The following is a 12631-nucleotide window of genomic DNA, read 5'->3' on the forward strand; positions in this document are numbered from 1 at the left end:
TTTAAATGAAAACCCAGAAACATACTTGATTCAGCTAACCAGTTGCTTAGACATTATAAATTAAATAACTTTAGCTTTTTTATGATTGAAAATGTGTTTTTCTTGCAGAATCTATTTATAGCCATAACGTCTCTGTGGATGGAAAGGAAGTGATCTTTAATATTTGGGATTTCCCGTATTCAAGGGTGAGCACCCCCCTTCTTTTTTTTTTTGCACGCGATTTCCCCCCTCCGCACTGTATTTACTAAATTTTGACAATTTGCCTCATAGTAATTTAGTGGGAGATGAAGAAGAGCAGAGAAAAGTATGTTTTGGCATAGTGCTCTGTTTCTTTTTCTTGGCGTATTCATTCATTTTAAGTGTTTTTTTTTTTTTTTTACATCTGGCACAGTTTCATCAATAGAAAACTTTTTATAACTCTATGCGTGCAGATTTTGAAGGAAACAGAGTAAAAGCAAAATAAGAACTTTGGTAGACACAGTACTGTGAATTTTTGTTAAACTTAGAAATTACCATCTTTTGGGGAAATAGATGTAGTAAAATAATATGAATAGTTTTTAATAAAACATATGCTCAATCTTCAATATGATTTCAGAGCCTTAAGATAAAAACAATGTTAAGGGTCTTTGGCCACCCATCCATTTTTTTTTCTCTGTTTGCTGTCCTTGGGCAATATGAACAGCCCTACTATCTGCCCAATAGACTCAAAGCAGAGTGCCCCTTTTTTATTCCATGAGGGTTTATTGGTGCAATGGAACATCTATAACTTGGCTTATCAGTAACAACCCAATGACTCAGTGGAATAGGCAATATAGCTTTCTGATTGGCTGCACTACCTGATGACAACAGAAGGGAACAAAAAAAGTTTTTTTTTGTAAACTAGTGGATGGATTATAATGTTAAAGAAAAGGCAGTAAGTATAATAATGAGACATGTTTGCTGCCCCTTTAAAGGGACATTGTAGTAATGTGTTTAATCTAAAATTGGTCATTTCAGAATATATTAGCTTGATGACGCTGCTCCATCGTCACCAGTAAAGCTGTCCTTATCAGTTAATGAACATTAGTAATACGTTCACAACTGATACATCTACTGTATTTACTACAGAAAAACTTTTTATGTAACATTTTTAAGAGCAGAACATATTTTCAACATGTTTAAATGCTGCTACTTCATATGAACAATAAAACATTTAGAATACTATGTCCCTTTTAAAGGTCATTGTAACCAACCTTCACAGGGGTTGAATACGTAGTCAGGGATGAATAGTAGTACAAAAATAAATTACTACATTAGAACATTTCTTTTATGGCAACTTTATGTCTCTTTAAATTTAAAGGGACATGAAACCCCACATTTTCTTTCATTATTCCGATAGAGAATGACATTTTTAAAAAGTTTCCAATTTTCTTCTATTTTAAAATTTATTTTGCTCTCATGTTATTCTTTATTGGAGAGATACCTAGGTAGGTAGCGTGCACTAGACATGTACAGGGCAGAAAATGTCATGTTTCCTTAAAATAATTGCTGCCTGCACTATTCAGTTTTCAAATTTTCATTAAAGATTTACATTTGTTTTCGTTAAACAAATGTAAAGGTTTTGAAGTTACAAGTGAAAAGTTCACCTGTAGCTAAAAATGTTACCTTAACACTCTGGAGAGTGCCCTAACCTTATCCTCTTCTTGTCAGAGCCCCGGCCCCCGAACACCTGGCTTAACGCTCTTGGTTTCTAGGACCTGCACTAACTAGTACAGGTCCTGGGAGCTGAGTGGGCTAAGCCTTCTGTTAGCGCGACTGGGGCTCTGGCAAAAAGAGGATTGTGTTAGCCCGCTCTCCAGGGTGTTAAGGTAAGTATTTATCCCTTTAAAAAATTAAAGGAAACAAATGAATACCGACAAATTTTGTCAGTATTTTTTTATTTCTTTAATTTTAGTTGGTGCATTCATTCGGGTTTTCGTTTACCAACATTACCCTGAACATGAACTGCATTACCAACACCCCTGAACATGGTCTGCAGTTCTGTTATCATGAAAGGTGCTGATATCTGTCCAGGAGGACTGTGTTACCATAGCAACTCACACTCTTTGTAGAGGTGGCATAAATAAAAGTTATAAGTAAAATTATGTTGTCACTATTTCCTTTCAGGAACCAACAGATGATAGTTGTGCAGAGGAGGAAAAACGTATACAGTGGGCTGATGGTTTTGTGTTGGTATATAGCATCTGTGATAGAGCAAGTTTCAATATCATCTGTCAAACAATTCAGCTGATCAAAGCATCTAAAGACTATTTGGGTTCGGAGAAACTTCCTATTGTAATTGTAGGCAACAAACGTGACCTGCACCACTTGCGCACTGTATCCAGTGAAGAGGGAAGACTCCTAGCCCTTTCTATGGACTGCGATTTCTATGAGGTGTCAGCAGCTGAAGCCTATCACGGTGTCCTCATGGTGTTTCATGGCTTAGTTGACAAGATTAAAGAGTGCAAGCTGGTTACTAAGAAAGGAACAGGAATACGAGGTATTGTAAAGAGCATGTCAGCTGTGTTTGCCAGGAGAAGAACAGACTCTCTCTAATACCTGAAATATTTGGCAGTTGATAATTGAGACATCCCATGAATCTAACATCTGGGATGTGTGACTTCTTGTTTTTTTCTTATATAATGTTCTGCGCATGGAATGGACTTTTCTTACTGTACAATCCAACGCTTATTTGGAGAGTCTGCACTTAAGCACTTTTTTCTAGTTTATTTTCATTGATTACTGCTAATTTGTTTTTAGTGCTGTGAATATGCCGGTTCCTGCTTTTGAACTGTGGAAAACAAAACAGAATCCCAAGGAACCAATTTAAAACAGCTATTATTCATGTCTAGGTCTCTATGTGATTGGCAGAAACCAAAAAAGCATAATACAGACCACATAACTGTGTAGTTCTTGACATGCCAAATCCTGGGTGCCAGGGAGACATGGCTCTTAAAATTCCAATTATTATTTCTAACTTTTTCAGTTCTTGAATAAAATAATTCCTGGTCTTAAAAGGCTCATTAAATATATGGTATCTGAAATGTGGCCTTGGTGTTGAGATGTGTAAGCTTTTCCTTATTTTACTATTACCATACTTCCTGGCTATTTTTTTCTAACAAACTAATTTCCCTCTGAGGCTGTTGATATTGCACTTTGAATTGTGTGTGTGTGTATATATATATATATATATATATATATATATATATATATATATATATATATATATACTATATTATATTGTATGGGTGTATATAGAGAGTAAACTCAGAGTAAAGGGAGAGATTCATGTCCTTACCATGAATTAGTCTTGGTCCTAAATGTCAACCTCTTGTGTAGGTGAGCTGTGTATTTAAAAGGATACCAAACCAATTTTTTTCACAATTCAGATAGAACATTCAATTTTAAGAAACTTTATAATTTACTATTATTATCAATTTTCTTTGTTCTCTTGATATCTTTATTTGAAAAGCATGAATCTAAGCTTAGGATCCGGCCCATTTTTGGTTTAGCAAAAAGCTTAGTTCTAGAAGAGAGGGAGCGTTAAATACTGCTCCACTTGAAATCTGCAGATAAGTAGAAATGGATACAGCACCCACTACTCACAAGTGCACGGAGGGGGCTAACCAAGCCCAGACAATTCAAGTAAAAAGGTAATCTCCAGCAGTGAGCAAAGTGACTTTAATTTTCAATTTTGACCTTTGTTTGAAAATTAAAGTCACTTTGCTCACTGCTGGAGATTACCTTTCCACTTGAAATCTGGCCCTTAATCATACTGGTAATTATTTTTGAATAACAAACAAAAACAGAAACCTAAATTAAGATAATTACGATTATCTTAATTAAGATAAGCAATATGGGCAGTCTCATCTATGTTCTCAGAGGACAAATACATATTTGATGAATTCATGAAGGGTACTGTCCTCTGATAATACACAAGCTCCTAATGATATTGCACAACACGCTACATATACAGAATGCTATTATCTTTATCTAAAAGTTTAACCTGTTTTCATTCTCTGTATACAATTATGAGTTTATATTTATCTTTTTTTCTCATTATCTACATTTCTCTAAAATGATTAACATGTTGGAAGATAATAATTATTACCTTCTATATTTGAATCTCAAACATATCTTTTAATATTCCTCATAACCAATCCTAAAATATCTAAACAGTTTAAATGTTGTTATATTCTTGCTCAAATTAACAGAGGCCAAACTATTATGATTGTCTCATCATAGGTAAAATATATATTTTTAAATCTTTCCTGTTGGGACACTTAACAACTGGTGTTGAGAAAAACTGATATTATGAATATATGGAGAGGTCTGAGAACAAATCCTGTCACACGATCTGGCAAGGGAGAGCTGCATGTGTAAGAGTACAGTTGGAGAGGGGATTTAGGGGTTGGAAAGAGAATCATTTAGTGCTATTGTTCTTCAGTCATATGATCATATTCATTGGGAAATGGAAGTGATGGAAGAGTTTGGCAGTTTTGTAGGGTAAATATCCTCTGGCCTTCTTGAAGCATCTTTTGTTGTTTACTTTAGGAAAAATGCACTTTGTGGTATTCACCAAAAAAAAATAAAAAAAAATACATGCACTTCACTACATTTCTCCTAGAAATTTACCAAGATCGCTGAGTTCTTATTCAAACTCTACTCAAATGAATGGTCAGATACTAATCTGCAGGGGATTTAAAAAAGCTGTCAGGTGCATGGAAGTCTGATAGTTTGTATATAATCACTTCTTAAAGGGACACTAAACACTAAATAAATTTCATGCACCGCCATCTAATCATGGATGCAGCCATTATGCAACTTAGGTTACACTGCAGGTTTCTGAAAGACAGTTGATACACATGTGCAAACACATCAGCACTGGAGTTTAGTGAAAGCTAGATTTCAACAAAGGTGGGGAATAGCCTCAATAATATGCTTATAAAATGTATTTAGTGTGTAATGTTCCTTTAAGGAGTTTACTGATAAGTCTTATCCATTTACCTGATAGACCTACTGATGGCTTTTCTCATAATGCAAGGAATGGACTTTTGGTTTTAAACAAGATGTAGCAGACATATTCACTGTGTTACAGTGGGAACAATGCATGTTTAAACTGTGATTTCATTTTCAATTTTTATGATACAATATTTTTATCTATTCAATGAGTGTTCATCATGATCATTGTGTGTGTTTATTTAAAGTGACAGAAAACAAAAATATTTTCTATGATACACATGAAGAAATACTCTTTAAACATGTTTTTTTTTTTTTTTTGCCATTAACCTTTTAAAGCCGTTATGCCGTTCTATTCCATCATAATTAGACTGGACTTTAAAGCCGTTATGACGGAATAGAACATCATAGCTAACGACTGTCCTGAAGCCTTCTGTGCTGTCAGGACTTGATCAGGGTCTTGGGGGCATTCCTAGGGTTGTAGGGACGTCCCCCAGACGCGATCCAATAATTGAAATCTCGCGATCGTGTGCACGATCACGTGGTTTCAATTTGTCTACCTCGGAACAGTTGTTCCGATGTAGGCACTTTTAGCCCTGACACGAAAGGGTTAAAAAAGGTTGTTTATTTTGATTTTGATGCTAACAGGAAGTGCAACTAGTCCCTAAGGCATGGTAGCTTTTTAGTTAATAATCAGATCTCCTACTGCTTTGGTGGACAGTGACATCTCTTACATACATACAAACAAACGTTTTTTTTTCTATTAAAAACAAAAATAATACATTTTAAAATGACCATAGACAGAACAAAGAAAAAAAATGTGTGTTTCCCTTTAACATATCCATAATTGTAAGTAACTTTTGTAAATAGTTATTTGTATATTTGCAAACATGATGATGTTCCTCTATTGTATATGTGCAATTTACATTCATATGTGGAAGAAAACATTATATATGTGAAATAAAACTAAACATTTCAGGTGATGCATTTGTAAATACTGTAATAATGTTTTAACTTTTATGTATATTTTACATGTATATAAATATAAAACAAATATTCTTATATATTTCTCTATATAAAAAAGTATATGTATATAAATGTCTTATTCTAATTACATCTGTATGAGTAGTTTTTTTTTTTAAACGTGTTTCTTTCTTATTTTTTATTTTGTTTTATTTATTTGCTCATTCACCCTAGTTAGATAATATCTTGATTATATCACATTTCTGGCATCCGACAATTTCCTAGAAAATGCTATAAAGATTGATAAATGGAAACTGGCATGGGAAAAAAGTATTCTCCTCCTTAAATACCATTCTTGTTTGCAAGTTACTTGGCTTAATATGGTGAATTATCAATGCAATAGAAGTGATTGTCTTTTTATGCACTGTATAGCTCACAGTGACTGTACCACCTTAAAAATGATCATGTTGGCATCAATATAAAATCTAGTTGCCATGTTACAGAATTGACAATATATTATAATTACTCCATCAATGGAAAATGATATACCATTTTTATGAAGAACACTATTAAATGATTTTATTTGGATTTAAAAACTTGTAGAAAGTGCACGTTTGTGTATAATTAATTGCTAGGGACATATTGTTCATTGGATGGCAATAACAATTCATAGAGCTTTATTGGTTGACACTAGCACACCCACAAACAGAAAAACAAAATTTACTTTGTTTCAGCCCTCAGCAAATTTTTTTTAAACAGACAGCTGTTATACCTTTTTTTAAATGTCTTCTAGATGCAATAAAATATATGAATGTCCCTTTAGAACTTGAAGTCTTTTATCGTTGCTTGGCCAATTTACATTACTTCTATTGCTCTGAAAATGAACCAGAAGCAAACAAATAAATGAGACTAAAATGGTGCAAATACAATGTTAAATGGATAGGCTGTAGATTCTACTGAAGTTGTCACCTTTATTACCTGACATTAACAACTTACCTATGCTTTAATTAAAGGGACAGTGAAGTTAAAATTAAATGTTCAGAATTCAGACAGAGCATGCAATTTTAAACAACTTCCCACATTACTTCTATTGTCTAATATGATTCATTCTCTTGGTGTCCTTTGTTGAAAAGCATACCTAGGTAGGCTCAGGAGCAGCAATTCACTACTGGGAGCTAGCTTCTGATTAGTGTCTGCTCACATATTCCTCCTGTTATTAGATCACCCAATGCGTTGAGCTAGCTCTCAGCAGTGCATGGTGACCCATGGGTAACATACATCCTTCTGCACTAGTTTTTGCAGACCTGAGGTAAAAAACAGGTGTGCCATAGATTTGTATCCATAGAAAAAAAAAATGGAACTGAAAATGTCGTCTTTGATAACTTCTGCCAAGTGGGCAAACAAGGTGGCCACAACTCAAGTGTCTTCCAGGGGACAGCAGATAGAGGTCAACCGTACCTATATCTGGCCCTTTACTGCTTGGCAATTTTAGGAAATACATTATTATTCTTTGTGTGTTTAATACCATACAGTTATATAAATCCCTTACGGCTTCTAAAATATTAATCTGCAGCCCCTCCATGTGTTAGGAAGTTGTCATCAATGTGTTAGATAATAAACAGATTATTAAAAACATTGTGTAGTCAGATTTTATTAACATGTAAACTCTAAATACAATATGTACTAATACAATTCCTGTATTCTGCAATGTATTGTGATATATGTTTGTCTTGTTAACATGAATAAAATATATTTATGTGAAATAGCTCTCTTGACTGAATGATTTGTGTATTTGAAGATTTGAAAACTCAATACTGTATTAAATACATTCACTTGCAAAAACAGATATTAGTATATTTACATATGTATAATAATTGTTGTCAGTGTGTCAGGCTGAGCTATAGTTGTATATTAGTCTTTTAGAGTGTGGGCAAATCCCAGAAGCCAGTTAACCATGCCTTTTAAATTGGAACCTCTTGCTCCTAAATGTATTTATTTATTTTAGACTAGTCCTAAAGCCCTGCGTACATGGGCCATTTTTCGCAGTACAGCGGTTCCACTCCTTGCTCTCTCTCTATCCCCCCTATCCTTTGCTCTTTCCCCCCTCTCTTTTGCTCTCTCTTCTGCTGTCTCTCTCCCCCTCCTCTCTATTTTGCTCTCTCTCTTTCCCCCTCTCTTTTGCTCTCTCTCTCTCCCCCTCTCTTTTCCTCCCTCTCTTTTGTGCTCTCTCTCCCCCTCTCTTTTGCGCTCTCTCTCCCCTCTCTTTTGCTCTCTCTCCCCCTCTCTTTTGCTGTCTCTCTTTTGCTCTATCTATACCCCTTCTTTTTCTCTCTTTCTCCCCCTTTCTTTTGCTCTCTTCCCTTTCTCTTTTGCTGTCTCTCTCCCTCTCTTTTGCTTTCTCTATCCCCCCTCTTTTGCTCTCTCTCCCCCCCCTCTTTCTCTTGTAAGGTGTATCCAGTCCACGGATCATCCATTACTTGTGGGATATTCTCATTCCCAACAGGAAGTTGCAAGAGGACACCCACAGCAGAGCTGTCAATATAGCTCCTCCCCTCACTACCATATCCAGTCATTCTCTTGCAACTCTCAACAAGCATGGAGGTAGTAAGAGATAAGTGGTGAAATGTAGCTGTTATTTTGCTTCAATCAAGAGTTTATTATTTTTAAATAGTACCGGAGTTGTGCTATTTTGTTCCAGGCAGGAAAAAAGAAGAATCTGCCTGGGATTTCTATGATCTTAGCAGGTTGTAACTAAGATCCATTGCTGTTCTCACACATGTCTGAAGAGAGAGAACTTCAGCGGGGGAATGGCGTGCAGGTTATCCTGCTATGAGGTATGTGCAGTTAATATTTTTCTAGAAGATGTGAAGGCTAGAAAATGCTGCTGATACCAAATTTATGTAAGGTAAGCCTGAATACAGTGATTTAATAGCGACTGGTATCATGCTTACTTTCTGAGGTAATACTCTTTTATATTTACAATATAAAACGTTTGCTGGCATGTTTAAACGTTTCTATATATACTTTGGTGATAAAACTTTATTGTGGCCTAGTTTTTTTCCACATGGCTGGCTTAAATTTGCCTAGAAAAATTTCCCTGAGGCTTTCCACTGTGTTACTATGAGTGGGAGGGGCCTAGTTTAGCGTTTTTTTGCGTTTTAACTATTACAGACTGAGACATCCAGGAGTGCAGTCTGGAACTCCCTGAAGGCTCAGGGATCGTGGACTCAGGAGGAGTCACTCCTTCCAATAAACATTCTGGAACTAAGAGCGATATTCAATGCTCTTCAGGCTTGGCCTCATCTAGCGACAATGAGGTTCATCAGATTTCAGTCGGACAACATCACGACTGTGGCTTACATCAACCATCAAGGGGGAACAAGGAGTTCCCTAGCGATGTTGGAAGTTTCAAAGATAATTCGCTGGGCAGAGATTCACTCTTGCCACCTATTAGCTATCCATATCCCAGGTGTAGATAGACTTTTCATCCGGGGGAGTGGGAACTCCATCCGGAGGTGTTTGCACAATTGGTTCTTCGTTGGGGCGAACCAGAACTGGATCTCATGGCGTCTCGCCAGAACGCCAAGCTTCCTTGTTACGGATCCAGGTCCAGGGACCCCAAGGCAGCGCTGATAGATGCTCTAGCAGCGCCTTGGTCCTTCAACCTGGCTTATGTGTTTCCACCGTTTCCTCTGCTCCCTCGTCTGATTGCCAAAATCAAGGAGAGAGCATCGGTGATCTTGATAGCACCTGCGTGGCCACGCAGGACTTGGTATGCAGATCTGGTGGACATGTCATCCTTTTCACCATGGACTCTGCCGCTGAGACAGGACCTTCTGCTTCAAGGTCCTTTCAACCATCCAAATCTAATTTCTCTGAGGCTGACTGCCTGGAGATTGAACGCTTGATTTTATCAAAGCGTGGTTTCTCCGAGTCAGTCATTGATACCTTAATTCAGGCACGGAAGCCTGTCACCAGGAAAATCTATCATAAAATATGGCGTAAATATCTTTATTGGTGTGAATCTAAGGGCTACTCATGGAGTAAGGTCAGGATTCCCAGGATATTATCTTTTCTCCAAGAAGGATTGGAGAAAGGATTGTCAGCTAGTTCCTTAAAGGGACAGATTTTTGCGCTATCTATATTCTTTTGCACAAGCGTCTGGCGGATGCCCCAGACGTTCAGGCATTTTGTCAGGCTTTAGTTAGAATCAAACCTGTGTTTAAACCTGTTGCTCCACCTTGGAGCTTAAATTTGGTTCTTAAAGTTCTTCAGGGGGTTCCGTTTGAACCTCTTCATCCCATAGATATCAAACTTTTATCTTGGAAAGTTCTTTTTTTGGTAGCTATTTCCTCGGCTCGTAGAGTTTCCGAGTTATCTGCCTTACAATGTGATTCTCCTTATCTGATCTTCCATGCAGATAAGGTAGTTCTGCGTACCAAACCTGGGTTTTTACCTAAGGTGGTATCTAATAAGAATATCAATCAAGAGATTGTTGTTCCGTCTTTGTGTCCTAATCCTTCTTCAAAGAAGGAGCGTCTATTACACAATCTGGACGTGGTTCGTGCTTTAAAGTTTTACTTACAAGCTAATAAAGATTTTCGTCAAACATCTGCTTTGTTTGTTGTCTACTCTGGACAGAGGAGAGGTCAAAAGGCTTCGGCAACCTCTCTTTCTTTTTGGCTAAGAAGCATAATGCGCTTAGCCTATGAGACTGCTGGCCAGCAGCCTCCAGAAAGGATTACAGCTCATTCTACTAGAGCTGTGGCTTCCACATGGGCCTTTAAAAATGAGGCTTCTGTTGAACAGATTTGCAAGGCGGCGACTTGGTCTTCGCTTCATACTTTTTCAAAATTCTACAAATTTGATACTTTTGCTTCTTCAGAGGCTATTTTTGGGAGAAAGGTTTTACAGGCAGTGGTACCTTTCGTTTAAGTACCTGTCTTGTCCCTCCCTTCATCCGTGTACTTTAGCTTTGGTATTGGTATCCCACAAGTAATGGATGATCCGTGGACTGGATACACCTTACAAGAGAAAACATAATTTATGCTTACCTGATAAATTTATTTCTCTTGTGGTGTATCCAGTCCACGGCCCGCCCTGTCATTTTAAGGCAGGTATTTTTTAATTTTAAACTACAGTCACCACTGCACCCTATGGTTTCTCCTTTCTCTGCTTGTTTTCGGTCGAATCACTGGATATGGTAGTGAGGGGAGGAGCTATATTGACAGCTCTGCTGTGGGTGTCCTCTTGCAACTTCCTGTTGGGAATGAGAATATCCCACAAGTAATGGATGATCCGTGGACTGGATACACCACAAGAGAAATACATTTATCAGGTAAGCATAAATTATGTTTTTGCTCTCGCTCTCCCCTCTTTTTTGCTCTCTTTCTCTCCCCTTTCTTTTGCTGTCTCTCTCCCCCTCTCTTTTGCTTTCTCTATCCCCCTGTTTTGCTCTCTCTCTCCCCTCTCTCTTTTGCTCTCTCTCTCCCCCCTCGCTTTTGCTCTCTCTCTCCCCCCTCACTTTTGCTCTCGCTCTCCCCTCTTTTTTGCTCTCGCTCTCCCCTCTTTTTTGCTCTCGCTCTCCCCTCTTTTTTGCTCTCTCTCTCCCCCTCTCTTTTCCTTTCTCTATCCCCCCTGTTTTGCTCTCTCTCCCCCTCTCTTTTGCTCTCTCTCTCCCCCTCTCTTTTGCTCTCGCTCTCCCCTCTTTTTTGCTCTCGCTATCCCCCCTCTTTTGCTCTCTCTATCACCCCTCTTTTGCTCTCTCCCCTTTCTTTTGCTGTCTGTCTCCCCCTCTCTTTTGCTCTCTCTCTCCCCCACTCTTTTGCTCTCTCTCACCTCTCTTTTGCGCTCTCTTTCTCCCCCCTCTCTTTTGCACTCTCTCTCTCCCCCTCTCTTTTGCTCTCTCTATCCCCCCTCTTTTGCTCTCTCTCTCTCTCTCCCCCTCTCTTTTGCTCTTTCTCTCCCTCTCTCTTTTGCTTTCTCTCCCCATCCTCTTTTATGCACTTTACTCTCTCTTTCCCCCCTCTCTTTTGCGCTCTCTCCCCTCTCTTTTGCTCTCTCTTTTCCCCCTCTCTTTTGCACTCTCTCCCCTCTCTTTTACTCTCTCTCTCCCGCTCTCTTTTGCTCTCTCTCCCCCTCTATTTTGCTCTCTCTCTTCCCCTATTTTCCCCCTCTCTTTTGCACGCTCTCTCCCCCTCTCTTTTGCTCTCTCTCCCCTCTCCTTTGCTCTCTCTCCCCTCTTGTTCTCTCTCTCCCCCCTCTCTTTTGCTCTCTCTCTTCCTCTCTTTTGCGCTCTCTCTTCCCCTTTCTTTTGCTCTCTCCCCCTCTCTTTTGCGCTCTCCCCCTCTCTATTGCTCTCTCTCTCCCCCTCTCTCTTGCTGTCTCTCCCCCTCTCTTTTGCTCTCTCTCTTCCCCCTCTTTTCCCCCTCTCTTTTGCACGCTCTCTCCCCCTCTCTCTTGCTGTCTCTCCCCTCTCTTTTGCTCTCTCTCCCCTCTCCTTTGCTCTCTCTCCCCTCTTGTTCTCTCTCTCCCCCCTCTCTTTTGCTCTCTCTCTTCCTCTCTTTTGCGCTCTCTCTTCTCCTTTCTTTTGCTCTCTATATCCCCCCTCTTTTGCTCTCTCCCCCTCTCTTTTGCTGTCTCTCTCACTCTCTTTTGCGCTCTATATCCCCCCTCTTTTGCTCTCTCCCCC

At 38.5% G+C, this 12631-nt stretch overlaps 1 protein-coding gene across 1 annotated transcript in view; it reads left to right on the top strand.

Annotated features, from left to right (window-relative positions):
• Positions 1-2724, top strand: part of LOC128662180 (ras-related and estrogen-regulated growth inhibitor-like protein) — an 8471-nt gene extending 5747 nt beyond the window's left edge. The window contains exons 3-4 of the mRNA XM_053716007.1: positions 109-185; positions 2146-2724. Of these exons, the coding sequence (XP_053571982.1) occupies positions 109-185; positions 2146-2574 (506 nt within the window). The 3' untranslated portion in view covers positions 2575-2724. The remainder of the gene's footprint in view (positions 1-108; positions 186-2145) is intronic.
• Positions 2725-12631: the final 9907 nt, after the last annotated feature.

The sequence above is a fragment of the Bombina bombina genome, chromosome 6 (assembly GCF_027579735.1).
Source record: "Bombina bombina isolate aBomBom1 chromosome 6, aBomBom1.pri, whole genome shotgun sequence".
Lineage (NCBI taxonomy): Eukaryota > Metazoa > Chordata > Amphibia > Anura > Bombinatoridae > Bombina > Bombina bombina.